Source organism: Primulina eburnea, chromosome 12, assembly GCF_022965805.1.
Source record: "Primulina eburnea isolate SZY01 chromosome 12, ASM2296580v1, whole genome shotgun sequence".
Lineage (NCBI taxonomy): Eukaryota > Viridiplantae > Streptophyta > Magnoliopsida > Lamiales > Gesneriaceae > Primulina > Primulina eburnea.
The window spans coordinates 37,534,795-37,550,902 of NC_133112.1; the positions used below are offsets into that span (position 1 = coordinate 37,534,795).

The 16,108-nt window shown below is 39.2% G+C and overlaps 1 protein-coding gene across 5 annotated transcripts; it reads left to right on the forward strand.

Annotated features, from left to right (window-relative positions):
• Positions 1-322: 322 nt before the first annotated feature.
• LOC140807544 (E3 ubiquitin-protein ligase UPL1-like) lies at positions 323-15,789 on the forward strand. Of its 5 annotated transcripts, none has more exons than XM_073164444.1 (16): positions 323-657; positions 1,164-1,268; positions 1,342-1,548; positions 2,104-9,978; positions 10,047-10,364; positions 10,504-10,702; positions 10,785-11,074; positions 11,161-11,450; positions 11,622-12,744; positions 12,845-12,991; positions 13,080-13,160; positions 13,293-13,518; positions 13,609-13,748; positions 14,190-14,296; positions 14,405-14,571; positions 15,467-15,789. In XM_073164444.1, the coding sequence occupies exons 1-15, from the start codon at positions 625-627 to the stop codon at positions 14,505-14,507; spliced, it is 11,244 nt and encodes a 3,747-aa protein (XP_073020545.1). In that variant the 5' UTR covers positions 323-624; the 3' UTR covers positions 14,508-14,571; positions 15,467-15,789. The 5 variants fall into 5 exon arrangements, with proteins under 5 accessions (XP_073020545.1, XP_073020544.1, XP_073020548.1 ...); XM_073164443.1 differs by having other exon boundaries at positions 14,405-14,567; XM_073164447.1 differs by having other exon boundaries at positions 2,353-9,978; positions 14,405-14,567.
• The last annotated feature ends 319 nt before the right edge of the window (positions 15,790-16,108 follow it).

Below are 16,108 nucleotides of genomic sequence, written 5' to 3' on the forward strand. Positions count from 1 at the left end.
ATTTATTGTTTAGAAAGCGAAGCATGCATTTACCCACCGATGAAAAGTGGCCTCCGACGAGCATTTCACACAATCAATCCAGTTAATTAATGTTTTTTAAATATTTGTCTTCGTCTAAGTTCAAAAGCCGTCAGCATGTTGTGTGTCAGTTAAGAAAAGTATAATATTCTATCTTTCTTTCTTTCGTACGAATGGGATGCTTTTTCATTTACTGTCAAAAATATCTAATCTTGTTTAATGAATAATAAACTTTATTCACATCTCTAATTTAAATTTGATGTCAAAAGTTTTTTTTTATGAAAATAAGTTTTTTTAAAACATCCCCAGTCTTCTTATTTTCCTTCATTCTTTCTTTCTTTCCACCTTCTCTGCGACAAAAACCCACCCCTGCAATCGATTCACACGCACTCAGAGGCTTCTATGTTTCATTCAGACTTTCTCTAATTTTTTCAATCCCATAAGATTTCCACCTTCTGATCGCCCTCTTCAAATCCCTCAATTCCTGTTTTTTATCGTGTTCTCGGTTTTGATTTTTATATATATATATATATATATATAAAAAGTTATTGAATGGTCGACTAACCCTTGAATTGGGCAATGGGCACGTCTGATTGATAGCAAGAAATGAAGTTGAAGCGAAGGAGGGCGCTTGAAGTGGTCAGTGGAATTATTTTCTTGCTCCTCTTTGATTTGTCTGTGGGGAGAAGTTTTCTTAATGGTTAATTTTACTTGCTTGAGACGGTTCTAGTTAGGGGGGAATGTCGTGTTTTAAGCTTTGAATTTCTAAAAGTTCATTCTTTTAGTGTCGCATAACACTCTTTTGATCGCATTAACATACTTGTTTCTTGTGATGATAATGTTCTAATGGATTGCTACTGACAAGGGTTAATATGTTCTGAATAGTTACACAACGCGCCAGAGAATCCTCATCAGAGCAAAAACAGCTATATTTCTGTTTCTTTTTATCTGCGTATCTTTGAGCTCTAACTCTTCTCTAATCTATATGATTTTTTTCTGGTATTTTTTTTATAAATTAATTTGGTTAGTTATCCTCTATTCTGTTGTGTTTTTCTTTGTTCCTTTCTCGTTTCGTTGAGTTATCCATGTATAATTTTTACTATTTTCGGGATAACTGACATTCCTGTCTTTTTTTTTTTCCGCAGCCTTCTAAGATTAAAACCTTTATCAACAATGTTACCGCTACACCTGTAGAGAATATAGAAGATTCTCTGAATTCTCTAAAAAGTTTCTTTTGGGTGTTTGACAAGGTGCATTTTAACTCCGGTAAACTATGCAAATTTATCCTTCCTGCTTTGATAATAACAATGCTTGTGATTGCAGGGAGATTTTCATCACTGGGTTGACTTATTTAATCATTTCGATACCTATTTTGAGAAATACATCAAGCCAAGGAAGGATTTGCAGCTTGAGGACAACACTTTGGAATCTGATCCACCCTTCCCAAGGGAAGCCGTTCTACATATTCTTCGTGTCATAAGGATAATATTAGAAAATTGCACCAATAAGCATCTTTACAGCTCTTATGAGGTTCCTTTCTTTACCCTCATTCTGCCACAGTTTATATCTAAGCTGCTTAATGTTATTTAAAATCTAACATGCCCATGATGTTTTGTATCCACTCCATCGCTTTACGATGCCAAAAATATACTGAGTGAATATTGTTGATAAATGTTTTATAAAAAAAACTAATAGGCGTCTAGGTGGTTGGTTTTGGATGATTTTGCCTTTGATGGTGGAAAGGTGGTTGATTTACAAGGTTGGCTAAGTGAGAGGAGGGAGGTAGCTATCAGAAAGATCTAAGTAGAGGAGGGAATTGATTTTAGATTGTGGGAATACATATCTATTGCCAGTGTTCTGAACATATTCTGAGGTTGCAATCTTTTAAGCTTCTTATGTTGAAGAAAACCAAAAACTATACGCATCATTTTGCCTCTAGATAAAGCTCTTACATATTTTAATTTTCGTCGTTGTTAGCCTAGTTTTATGTGTTTTGTCATTTGTTGCCATAGACTTGCACTTCATTGTGTGCTTTATGTGTTTCAGTTGCCGTCTTTTTATCTATATTTTTTAATGGCTGTGCAGCATCACTTAGCGTCTTTGCTTTCTTCCACTGATTCGGATGTTGTGGAGGCTTCTCTACAAACTTTGGCTGCTTTTTTGAAGAAATCTAATACAAAATACATTTTAAGAGATGCTTCTCTACGTTCAAGATTATTTGCTTTTGCCCAGGGATGGGGGGGCAAGGAAGAAGGTCTAGGATTGATTTCATGTGCTTTACAAAATGGATTGGACCCTATTGCTTTCGAGTTGGGTTGCTCTCTGCATTTTCAGTTTTATGCTGCGAGCGAAACTGCAAATGAATCCACTTCTTCCGAGCAGACGACTAGAGGTTTACAAGTCATACACTTATCTGCTGTTGACGCTGGGAAGGATTCGGACCTGGAACTTCTTAATAAGTTAGTCTTACAGTATAAAGTTCCGCATCATATGAGGTTTTCTCTTCTGACAAGATTGCGGTTTGCTAGGTCCTTTAGCTCAGTAGCTACACGTCATCAGTACACATGCATCCGCCTCTATGCTTTTATGGTTCTTGTTCAGGCCTGTAGCGATACCGATGATCTGGTTTCTTACCTCAACACCGAGCCAGAGTTCATCACTGAATTGGTTACCTCATTGAGCTATGAAGATGCAATACCTGGAAAAATTCGAATTTTATGCCTTCTTTCCCTGGTTGCCCTTTGTCAAGATAGGTCTCGTCAGCCGACAGTATTGTCTGTTGTCACATTGGGTGGGCACCGTGGTATTCTGTCTAGCCTTATGCTGAAAGCTGTTGATTCTGTTGTTAACAATCCATCAAAGTGGTCTATTGTTTTTGCGGAGTCTCTGTTATCTCTTATTACGATGTTAGTATCATCTTCATCAGGTTGCTCAGCCATGCGTGAAGCGGGATTTATACCAACTCTTTTACCTCTGCTGAAAGATGTGAATTCTCAGCACTTGCATTTGGTTACCACTGCTGTTCATGTTCTAGAAGCGTTTATGGATTATAGCAATCCGGCTGCTGCTCTTTTCCGAGATTTGGGAGGTTTGGATGACACAATAACTCGCTTGATGGTAGAAGTATCTCACATTGAAAATGGTTCAAAGCAACATAATATTTCTGTTGACCTTGATAGTGCTGGGTGTAGTAGTTCGCAGATTATCACAGATACTTTTGCTGAGCTTGATAGTTCGCAACCTCTTTATTCTGAAGCTTTGGTTTCGTATAACCGTCGGTTGTTGATGAAAGCCTTATTGCGTGCTATATCTCTTGGTACTTATGCACCTGGGACAACGACTCACTTGTATGGCTCCGAAGAGAGCTTGTTGCCACATTGCATATGCATAATATTTAAAAGATCAAAAGACTTTGGTGGTGGCGTATTTTCACTGGCGGCAACTGTCATGAGTGATTTGATTCATAAAGATCCTATGTGCTTCTCCGTCTTAGAAGCAGCTGGTCTTCCTTCTGCTTTTATGGTTGCTATTATGGATGGTGTCCTTTGTTCTGCGGAGGCGATTACTTGTATACCACAATGTCTTGATGCTCTTTGTTTAAACAACAATGGTCTTCAGGCTGTGAAAGAACGCAATGCTTTGAGGTGCTTTGTAAAAGTTTTTACTTCCAAAACATACCTACGAGCCCTTGCTGCTGATACTCTTGGCTCATTATCTAGTGGTCTGGATGAACTAATGCGCCATGCTTCATCATTGCGTGGCCAAGGAGTTGACATGCTGATTGAAATACTGAATAATATTGCAAAAATTGGATCTGGGCTTGAAGTAGCTTCTCAGTCTGCATATTCTTTAAACTCTTCTGAACCTGTTCCCATGGAAATTGAATCTGAGAATAGAGATTTGCCCTTTGTAGATGTTAATGATTCACATAAACCTGAAAGTGGATCGTCGGAATTAATTCTAGATGTCTCATCGATGAATGGGGAATCATTTTTGCCTGATTGTATTAGTAATGTTTCCCGTTTACTCGAAACAGTTCTTCAGAATTCTGATACGTGCCGAATTTTTGTCGAAAGAAGAGGAATCGAGTGTGTCTTGCAATTGTTTACTTTGCCTCTCATACCCCTTTCAGCTTCTCTTGGTCAATGCATCGCTGTTGCGTTTAAAAACTTTTCTCCTCAGCATTCTACATCACTTGCTCATGCATTGTGTATATTTCTGAGAGAACATTTGAAGTTAACAGATGAGCTTTTGACTTCAATTGGGGGATCCCAATTTGCTCAGGTGGAATTTTCTGAAAGAGTAAAGATCTTAAGGCGTCTCTCTAGTTTGGAAGGCATCCTGTACCTTTGCAATTCTTTGCTAAAAGGTACTACTACCATTGTCTCTGAATTGGGTTCTGCTGATGCTGATGTGATTATGGATCTCGGCAAGGTTTATCGTGAAATTCTTTGGCAAGTATCTTTGTGTTGTGAGTTGAAGCTGGAGGAGAAGCGGAATGTTGAATTGGATCCTGTAAGTGCAGATATGGGACTGTCTACTGTTGTTGGGAGGGAGAGTGATGATGATGCTAATATTCCATCTATTAGATACATGAATCCTGCTGCTATCAGAAATGCACATCACTCACATTGGGGAGTTGAACGTGAGTTTAGACCGATGGTCCGTTCAAGTGAAGGTTCAGGTCGTCGCAGTCGGCATAGTTTGGCTCGGCTTCGAGGTAGCAGGATTGGTAGGTGTTTGGAAGCTTTCCAAATGGATTCTGAAGCTGGACCAAGTAATGCAGAGATATCTTACGGTGAACTGAAGCAAAAGAGTCCCGAAATACTGATTTATGAAAATCTCAATAAGCTTGCTTTAACAATGCGCTCATTCTTCACAGCTCTAGTGAAAGGTTTTACTTTGCCAAATCGTAGAAGGACTGAAACTGCATCCTTGGTATCTGCTGCTAAGAGTGTTGGAACTGCTCTGGCAAAAAATTTTCATGAGGCCTTGGGTTTCTCGGGTCACTCCAACTCTAGTGGACATGATATATCATTTTCAGTCAAGTGTCGGTATCTGGGGAAAGTTGTGGCTGACATGGTGGCTCTTACATTTGATAGCCGGCGGCGCACTTGTTACAATGCTATGATTAATAATTTCTATGTCCATGGGACATTCAGGGAGCTTCTTACAACTTTTGAAGCAACAAGTCAGTTGCTTTGGACCCTTCCTTATACTGGTTCGGCTTCCAGTGCTGATATTGTTAAGATTGGAGAGGGTGGCAAACCATCTCAGAGCTCTTGGCTGCTTGATACACTACAGAGTCATTGTCGTGAACTTGAGTATTTTGTTAATTCTGGTCTGCTGTTATCTTCAACCTCAGCTTCTCAAATACTTGTGCAACCTGTAGCTGTTGGTTTGTCGTTGGGGTTATTTCCTGTTCCAAAGGACCCAGAAGCGTTCATTTGCATGTTGCAGTCCCAAGTTTTAGATGTGATACGTCCCATTTGGTGTCATCCTTTGTTTCCTAAATGTGGTCCATGTTTCATCACTTCAATCATTTCACTTATGATTCATGTCTACAATGGTGTTAGTGATGTAAAACGGAGCCGTGGTGGGTTGTCTAGAACTGCGAACCAACATTTTATGCCTCCTCCTGATGAAGCAACCATTGGGACCATTATTGAGATGGGCTTCTCAAGAGCGCGAGCAGAGGAAGCACTGAGAAGGGCGGAAACAAATAGTGTTGAGATGGCAATGGAATGGCTGTTTAATCACGCGGAAGATCCTGTGCAGGAGGATGATGAGTTGGCTCGTGCACTGGCTTTATCTCTTGGTAGTTCATCAGAAACACCTAAGATTGATAGTGTTGATAAATCTGTGCTTGTTGTAATAGAAGAGGGACAAGCAAAAGCACCTCCTGCCGATGACATCCTTGCAACAGCTATGAAGTTGTTCCAAGGTAATGATACAGTGGTTTTCAGGCTGACAGATTTGCTTGTGACTGTTTGCAACCGGAACACTGGGGAAGACCGCCTGAAAGTTATTTCTTATCTTGTTCAGCAGTTAAAGCTATGCCCACTTGAATTCTCCAAGGATAGCAGTCCACTGGGTATGATCTCACATACTTTAGCATTGATTATTTCAGAAGATGGAAGTGCTCAGGAAATCGCTGCGCAAAATGGAATTGTCTCAACTGTAATTGATATCTTAATGAATTTTTTGGGCAAGAATGAGGCTTCAAATGGGCTCCTTGTTCCTAAATGTATCAGTGCGTTGCTTCTCATCTTGGATAATTTGTCGCAGACCAGGCCCAAATTATATGGTGATGCTAATGAGGGAGCACAAATTGGTCCTTCATCTGACTCAACTGAAAACCAATCTTCTGAGACAAAAAATAAATCAATTCCAACTGTTGAAGATAAAATTGACTCTGCTTTGGATGGATCTGAGTTTGCAGATATGCTTGGAAAGCCAACTGGTTATTTGACGATGGATGAGAGTTCTAAGGCACTAGGAATTGCTTGTGACATGATAAAGAGGCATGTACCACCGATGGTAATGCAGGCTGTTCTTCAGTTATGTGCTCGGTTAACAAAATCACATGTTCTGGCTTTACAATTTCTTGAAAGTGGTGGCATGATTGCCCTTTTTGGCATTCCAAGAAGTTGTTTTTTTCCCGGATTCGTCATCTTAGCTTCTGCTATCATTAGACATCTTCTTGAAGATCCTCAGACATTGCAAACAGCCATGGAATTGGAGATACGCCAAACTCTTAGTGGAAATCGACATGTTGGTGGCACATCTGTGAGAACATTTTTGACAACAATGGCACCTGTTATATCTAGAAATCCAGAGGTCTTCATGAGAGCGGCAGTTGCCGTCTGTCAGTTGGAGTCATTAGGAGGGAGGTCTGTTATCATGTTGTTAAAAGATAAAGAGAAAGAAAAGTCGAAGGCAGCTGGTGTTGAAGCTGGAGCATCTACTAATGAATGTCGTATTGTTGAAAATAAGGCTCATGATGGGTTTAGTAAGTACTCTAAAGGACATAAAAAGGTTTCAGCAAATCTTACTCAAGTGATTGATTTTCTTCTGGAAATTGTGTTGACGTATCCTATGCTGGAGGAGGATGATTGCACAGGCCATCTAAACACTATGGAGGTAGATGAACCTACCACCAAAAAGAAAGGTAAATTAAAGGTCGATGAGATGGTAAATTTAGGATCAGATGGTTTGTCAGACCAATTGGATGCCCTAGCTAAGGTGACTTTTGTGCTCAAATTATTGAGTGACATTTTATTGATGTATGTTCATGCTGGTGGTTTTATTTTGAAACGAGATTTGGAAATGTCTCAATTGCGCGTGTCTGGTCATATAGGCTATCCTGAACAAGGGGGTGTAATTCATCATCTTCTACATCGTCTTCTTCCCCTTGCAGTAGATAAATCTTTTAACTCGGATGAATGGAGAGACAAGCTTTCTGAAAAAGCTTCATGGTTTTTGGTTGTTTTGGCTGGCCGCTCTAGTGAAGGAAGGAGAAGGGTGATCAATGAACTTTTCAAATCTCTATCTTCATTTTCACAAGTTGAGGATAATCCATCTTGTAGCATTCTGTTACCTGACAAGAAAATCCATGCTTTTGTTGATTTGGTGTTTTCCATTTTGTCAAAGAATTCTTCTTCAGGAAATTTACCTGGATCTGGGTGTTCACCTGACATTGCAAAAAGCATGATAGATGGTGGTATTGTGCATTGCTTATCGGACATTCTTCAAGCTATTGATTTGGACCACCCTGATGCGTCGAAAGTTGTTAATCTCATACTCAAGTCTTTGGAAAGCTTGACAAAGGCTGCTAATGCAAGCGAACAAGTTCTTAAATCTGATGCATTAAGTAAGAAAAAAATAATTGGCCCAAGTGGAAGGTCCGATGCTCAACATGATGGAATTCCAGCTTCTCAAGAATTGCAAACTGCTGAGGACGGGAGCGAGCTACATAGGGCCATCAGTAATACTGGTTTAGAAACGTATCCCCAAATTATCCCTCACAACGACGGTAATCAAACTACAAATTTAAATGTGTCGATTCATCAAGAGATGAGAATTGAGGAGATTCCAAATGCTAGTCCACGCATGGAACTTGGGTTGGATTACATGAGGGAGGAAATGGAAGAAAGTCCTGCCTCACCCAATACAACACAGATTGAAATGACATTTCATGTGGAGAATAGAGTAGATCACGATATGAATGATGAAGAGGATGTCATGGGTGATGGTGGTGATGACGACGACGACGACGATGACGACGATGGAGAAGATGAGGATGAAGATATAGCCGAAGACGGCAATGGTCTGATGTCCCTAGCTGACACAGATGTAGAGGATCGTGATGATACTGGCATTGGAGATGAATATAATGATGATATGGTTGATGAAGAAGATGATTTCCATGAAAATCGTTTCATTGAGGTGAGGTGGAGGGAAGCCCTTGATGGCTTAGATCATTTGCAGGTACTTGGACAACCAGGAACTGGAGGAGGGTTAATTGATGTAGCTGAAACCTTTGAAGGTGCAACTGTGGATGACTTATTTGGAATGCGTCAATCTTTTGGTTTTGAGAGACGGCGTCAAGCTAATAGAACTTCCTATGAACGATCAGTTACAGGTGGGAATGGTCTTCAACATCCTCTCCTTTTGAGGCCATCACATTCTGCGGATTTGGTGTCAGTAAGGGCTTCTGGTGGAAATACCTCCCAGGATTCAGAAGGTGCTGAAAACCTAGATGTGGCCCATTTCTATATGTTTGATGCTTCCATTCTTCCTTATGAAAACTCTCCTTCTAATATATTTGGTGACCGAATTAGTGGGTCTGCACCGCCCCCGCTAGCTGATTTTTCTATTGGCTTAGAGTCCTTGCATGTGTCTGGTCGAAGGGGGCCAAGTGATGGCCGGTGGACTGATGATGGTCAACCCCAAGCTGGCGGACAAGCCACTGCAATTGCACGGGCAGTTGAAGAGAAATTCATTTATCTATTGAGCAATAATGTTACTGCTGAAAAATTTTCGCAAAACCTAGCAGTTCCAGAGAAACAGGGGGGAGATTACGTCACTGCTGGAAATCAACAGGTGGATATTGTTGATAATCTACAGAATGATGATACAAGTCACAATAATGACGGTCAAGTTAATCAACTAGTTGAACCTCATCTACTCGAGAATGGCAACACAGAGGTCCTCGCTGAACAAGCTGGTGGGTGCCAACAAGCAAGGGAAAATGTTCCAAGTTTGATTGTTAGTGATAACATTGAAATGGGGGAAGGAAATGCTTTTGGCAGCGAGTCATTGGAGACATCATCTGGTTTGATTGCTCTCGTTGATATGACTTCAAGGGATGGTATTCCATCTCAAGATGAGGGTTCTGATAGGTCCATAGTTCCAGATAATCAGTCCAGTTCTCATGCTCCATCAATTTCTGGATCATGTTTGCAAGATGTTAGCAATCATCATGCTTCATCACGTCCAGAAAATAGTGATGTTGAAATGGGTATTGCTGTAGCAGAAAACAGTCAGAATGCCCAACAATTACCTCGGACCGAGATCAATCTAGAGGGGCCATCACCACAACAAAGTGGTTTGATTGTTCGGGATTCAGGTCAAGCAGATGAAAGTAGATTGAATAATGAGGCTTCAAATTCAAATGGTATAGATCCAACATTTTTGGATGCGCTTCCAGAAGAACTTCGTGCTGAGGTTCTTGCTTCACAACAAGCTCAGCCAGTTCAAGTTCCAGCTCCTACTTATGCACCTCCTATGGTTGAAGATATTGATCCTGAGTTTTTGGCTGCTCTTCCACTTGATATTCAAGCTGAAGTGCTTGCCCAACAAAGAGTTCAAAGGATTGCGCAACAATCGGATGGTCAGCCCGTTGATATGGACAATGCATCGATTATTGCCACCTTTTCTGCTGATTTACGTGAAGAGGTTTGTTGTTTCGAATTGTAGACCTGTTGGCTTTGGCCAAATTTGCTAATTTTGCTTCTATCTGTCAGGTTCTTTTGACTTCTTCAGAGGCTGTTTTATCGGCATTGCCATCTCCATTACTTGCTGAAGCGCAAATGCTCAGAGACCGAGCTTTAAATCGTTATCATGCTCGCAGTTTGTTTGGAAATAGCCAAGGCCTCAATAGTCGAGGAAATAGATTGGGATTGGGCTTTGATAGGCAGACAATGATGGACAGGGGTGTCGGAGTCACTATTGGTCGTGGATCTTCTCTAGTAGAGAACTTAAAGTTGAAAGAGTTTGATGGAGAACCACTTTTGAATGCTAAGGGCTTGAAAGCATTAATTCGCCTGTTACGACTGGCACAGGTAGTTCAGAATCTTGAACTTAAAAATAGCTTATTTCATAGATTGCGGAATACAGACATCTGCTGCTTTTTCAGCATTCTCTTTATTGTTTTGATCATGTGTGAATTAATACTGAAATATAGTTGTTTTTCACCTTTAGCCTCTTGGGAAAGGTCTGTTGCAGAGACTTTTGTTAAACTTATGCACCCACGGCGAAACAAGAGCTATTCTTGTTCGTCTTCTGCTTGATATGATCAACCCCGAGACTGTAGGTATAACTGGTGGAGTGACAGTAAAGAATGCACACAGGCTTTATGGATGTCAGTTTGATATTAATGGTCGATCTCAATTGCATGATGGTAAGAGTAAATCTTTTTTGTTTATGATGTTCAATATTTTGTGATTTGGATTTTGTTCTTACAAAAGTAACCTTTTTTCAAGGTGTTCCTCCAATTGTAATGCGACGGGTACTTGAGATTCTGACCTATATGGCTACAAATCATTCTGGCATTGCCAGTCTTCTTTTCTACTTTGAGGCCTCAAATATTTCTGAATCTGCCAACATAAGTCATCCAGGAGGAACGAGTGATAAGGGTAAGGATAAAATCACTGGAGAAGATCACCATCTTATCCTTTCTGAAAGCTCACAAAACGGGGATGTCCCATTGATATTGCTTCTTAGACTTTTAAACCAGCCACTTTGCTTGCGGAGTATGGCTCACCTAGAACAGGTAGCTATTCTCATACTATCGTGTGTACCAACTGCTCCTCAAGTGGTTTTGCATTATCGTAGTATTTAATGCTTGTCATGGTGTAGGTCATGGGTCTACTCCAGGTGGTTGTATTTGCTGCGGCAGCCAAGGTAGATTTTAAGTCTAGTGTGGCAGAAACTGCAGCTCGGACTGAAAATGTTTCTGGTAATGAAACTGCAATCGACATTCAGAAAGATCCTCATGTAAATGAAGTCAAATCTAATCTTCTTGACCAGAGTTCCAGTGCTTTGAACTCCAAAGCAGATGGTCAAAAAAGTGATACTACTCATGATATTTTCGTACGGATTCCGAGGCAGGATTTGCATAATCTCTGCAGCCTTCTAGGGCATGAAGGGTATTATTTTTAAATTCTTACTGTTACCTATTTTTTCTTTTATTAAAAGCATAGGATTTTACCTCGCTGTTCATATCCACCACTGCGTGACATTTTACCTAATTTTTTTTATTTTAGAATAACTGGTAGAGAAGTAATGCTACCATGTTAATCTGTAACATTTATAATTAGGCTTTCAGACAAAGTTTACACAATGGCTGGCGAGGTGCTAAAGAAGTTGGCCTTTGTTGCTGTTGCTCATCGCCAATTTTTTGTTTTGGAGCTTTCTGAGTCAGCCCATAGGTTGAGCAGATCAGCTGTTAATGAGCTTATAACACTTAGAGATACACACATGCTGGGATTGAGCTTTGGATCCATGGCTGGGGCAGCAGTTCTTCGCGTGCTACAGATACTAAGTGCAGTTACTTCAGTTGGCAGTGGCTTGAATGAGAACAGGGTGGATGATGAGGTGCAGGAAGAGCATACCACCATGTGGAAGCTAAATGTCGCTCTGGAATCATTATGGAAAGAGCTAAGTGAGTGCATCAGTGCTGTGGAGTCAGAGCTAAGTCTGAATTCCCACTCTCCAGTTTCCAGTAACAACATTGGCGAGCAGATGCAGGTTTCACCTGCATCTGCCCCTCTTCCCCCTGGAAGTCAGAGACTCTTGCCTTTTATTGAGGGTTTTTTTGTTCTATGCGAGAAAATACAGTCTAAAAATACAATTTTGTATCACGATAATTTCAATGTGACAGCGAGAGAGGTGAAAGAGTCTGCTGGGAGCTCAGTTCCATCATCTGCTAAATTTGTGGATCCTTGCAGAAGACTAGATGGATCTGTCACATTTGCAAGGTTTGCTGAGAAGCACCGTCGCCTGCTTAATGCGTTTATAAGGCAGAATCCTGTTTTATTGGAAAAATCATTCTGCATGATGCTGAAAGCTCCTCGGCTGATTGATTTTGATAACAAAAGGGCTTATTTTCGATCCAGGATTAGGCAGCACCATGATCAACACCTTTCAGGTCCACTGCGAATTAGTGTTAGACGCGCATACATTTTGGAGGATTCATATAACCAGCTACGCAAGAAACCAAGTCAAGATCTTAAAGGGCGGTTGAATGTTCATTTTCAAGGCGAAGAGGGCATTGATGCTGGTGGTTTAACTAGAGAATGGTATCAGTTACTGTCAAGGGTCCTATTTGACAAAGGAGCTCTTCTTTTCACCACTGTCAGAAACAATGCAACTTTTCAGCCAAATCCCAATTCTGTTTATCAAACTGAACATCTCTCTTATTTCAGATTTGTAGGCCGTGTGGTAATTATTCGAATACCTATTTTGAGCTTGAAAATTTATAGCTCTTTGTAATTTGTATTTTCATCTTCTAACATATCAGTTGTTACCATCTTATTTATAGGTTGCCAAAGCGCTGTTTGATGGACAATTGCTGGATGTTTATTTCACCCGCTCCTTCTACAAGCACATCCTTGGTGTGAAGGTGACTTACCATGACATAGAGGCCGTTGATCCTGATTACTATAAAAATCTGAAATGGATGCTTGAGGTGAGTGGGACTAAGAATGCCACCATTTGTTGTTTAGCCAAGAGAGTTTGTTAAGTAGTTTCTAAATATATCCTTTTCCTTGTGACAGAACGATGTGAGTGATATACCAGATTTGACATTTAGCATAGATGCGGATGAAGAAAAACACATCCTTTATGAGAAAACAGAGGTACATATATAGGAATTATATGTACTATACTTCATTGGGAAGTTGTGCCGTATTGTATTGCTAATTTCAACTCAAATGTTTCAAGACTTCTGGACAATTAAGCATCTCTTATATATGTGCTATTATGAAAAGGTTACTGATTATGAGCTGAAGCCGGGAGGAAGAAACATAAGAGTAACGGAAGAAACAAAGCATGAATATGTAGATGTTGTAGCTGACCACATTTTGACAAATGCTATCCGGCCTCAGATCAATTCCTTTCTTGAAGGTTTCAATGAATTAGTACCCCGAGAACTTGTATCTATTTTTAATGATAAAGAGCTTGAATTATTAATTAGCGGTCTTCCTGAAATTGACTGTAAGTCTACACACTTTTCTCCTTTCTCAATTTCATTTAATAATTTTTATTGTCTTAGAAAATATCTTCGTGATTCGATTATTTTTGCAGTGGTTGATCTGAAGGCCAGCACTGAGTATACGGGCTACACAGCAGCCTCAAATGTTGTTCAGTGGTTTTGGGAGGTTGTCGAGGGTTTCAATAAGGAAGACATGGCAAGATTGCTTCAGTTTGTGACTGGAACCTCCAAGGTGATTTGGCTAATCTTGAATCATGTGAAATTAGTTGTGTGGCTAATTTGATTGTCAATATCTAAAGTAATACCCAGCTTCAATTTGAAAGGCATATGTGACGATTTGCACCATGATGTTTCTAGTCTACTGAGACAAAATGATTCTTGGACGGATTTTAGCTATTGTTTTTTTGCAACAGCAATAATGCTTGAGTGTGTGGTTGTGTGAAAGATAGAGCATTAGAAAATAAATGTACCTAAAGGGAGGAACTTTTTGAGTTTGACATGTATGTCATATAAGTTTACTTCTTGGCATAGTTTTCATCATGGTGCAAAACAATAAAAAATCCCTTGGATATAAATAGTGGATATCTTCTGATATGTGCTAATTTAGTGTGCATTATTATCCTTTGTTGATAGAAAGATTTCTTCCGGCACTAAATTGGATTTTGGCTTTTAGGTTCCTTTAGAAGGTTTTAAGGCATTGCAAGGAATATCTGGTCCCCAGAGATTTCAGATTCACAAAGCATATGGAGCTCCTGAGAGACTTCCTTCAGCTCATACCTGGTAAGTTCTTGTAATGTGGAGTAGAGAGTTGATAAGTTCTGTTCTTGCTAATTAAATGCTTGTTTTGCAATCTTATCCTACAAGTTCATCTTTTTTACTTCTTTCCAGCTTTAACCAGCTGGACCTACCAGAGTACTCTTCAAAGGAACAACTTCAAGAACGTATGCTGCTAGCAATCCACGAAGCTAGCGAAGGATTTGGATTTGGTTAAATTTTAGTGGCACGTAACGTGGTGTTCTATAAAAATAGCATCCAGGTTCCTCATTGCCATGTACGTGCTAGTTACTTTTTACCTTCATTTAGTTTCATTACTTATCTCTAATTTGACTTGGACGGTCTGCATGTTCTTTCTTTGGCTGTATCTGTTTCAAGCATCATTGAAGTAATGTACCTTGTTTTACTGATCCAATTGGAATCCCTAAATCTCAGTTTGAGATGCACCTGGAATTGTTGGAATGTTGAATTTTTTTCAAATTTATCAATATCTACAAGGGGTATCTATATAACATCGGCACTTATCAAACGATTTTTAAATTGTTTTTTGGTGGTCAGAATGTGAATCCAAACCTCGCAGCTGCAGCACTAATGATTGTGCATACTTAGTTTTTTTTTCAGGTTTGTCTCAAATGTGTCCTAAAAAATTGAGTGGTCAAATTTGAAAAACTTTTGGATTTTGTACGAGAACATTGGGTAACGTTTCAAGTCTCAATCTCCAAATCTTACCTCACCATGAATAATCAGCTCTTAATGATGTAGCCTTTTTTTCTTCATTGTTTTGTGACTTTAGAAAACATCTTGGTTTCAAATCTACCTGTCAGTAGTAAAAGAATGTTGTTTTAATACAATAAACTGAAAGGTTTTCATAACTCTCACATGTTTCCTCCAGATACACGTAAATAACATTACGAATAGAAATGTTCTGAAACTCATCCCATATCCCAGTTTGGGTATCTTTCCCATCGCTTTATTTTGGTAGGATACATTCATTATCACACAAACTAGACAACTGACTGCGGTAAATGTGTTGGTGCATCCGGAAAAATGCAATGAATGTACTAAATTTGTTTCCTCTAATATGTTTTACTTTAATTTGCAGATAACAAATGCAGATTTGATTAATCTTTCGATGCTAAATTTGTTTCCTCTGATATGTGATACTTCAATTTGCAGATAACAAATGCAGATTTGATTAATCTTTCGAGTACTTTTCAAAGATACTGAGGACCATGTCCTCTCCTTCACATGGATTGTATGTCATTGGCGGAAGGATCTTTCTATAGCTCCAAATTCAATTTATTTAGTTAGCTTCTACCCTGAAAACAGGAAAATGTCTAGTGTTTTGGTTTTCTACTGTATAGATAGATATAACATAATAAAGAGTGGCTTATTAATTGCAATATACAATTGAATTTACTGATTTTGAAAGCTCTTTTCACCCAATCATGTACAGGTTTTGATGCTTCTATTATTAAATAAAAGTCACTATTCATTCATTTGAGCCTAAGTTTCTATTTTGTTATTAATATATGTTGCAGGTTGTTCGTCGTTTGTTTCCCTTCATTTTGTTGCAATACACTCAACATATGCTTTGATGCAATGCCTTCTTAAGCTGATATGTTGTTATATGTGGCTTTATCAGTTATTAGTTAATATTGTTCGTAATTTAAAATGTCCAAATTTAAATTGTATTTATTAAATTACTTGGTTGATTTAATTTAAATTTTTTTATAGGAATATCAAATATATAAATGTTTTACATGAATGCTCTGTAGAAGTTGATAATTGTTCGCTCATATATATTTTGTTTTTGTG

What these genes read in the sequence shown, in the direction of transcription:
- LOC140807544 (XM_073164444.1), top strand. Translation starts at nt 625, where the DNA reads ATGAAGTTGAAGCGAAGGAGGGCGCTTGAAGTG. An exon ending in GCCTGTTACGACTGGCACAG is followed by an intron (nt 10,365 to 10,503) that starts GTAGTTCAGAAT and finishes TTTCACCTTTAG; the next exon opens with CCTCTTGGGAAAGGTCTGTT. An exon ending in TCCTTTATGAGAAAACAGAG is followed by an intron (nt 13,161 to 13,292) that starts GTACATATATAG and finishes TATTATGAAAAG; the next exon opens with GTTACTGATTATGAGCTGAA.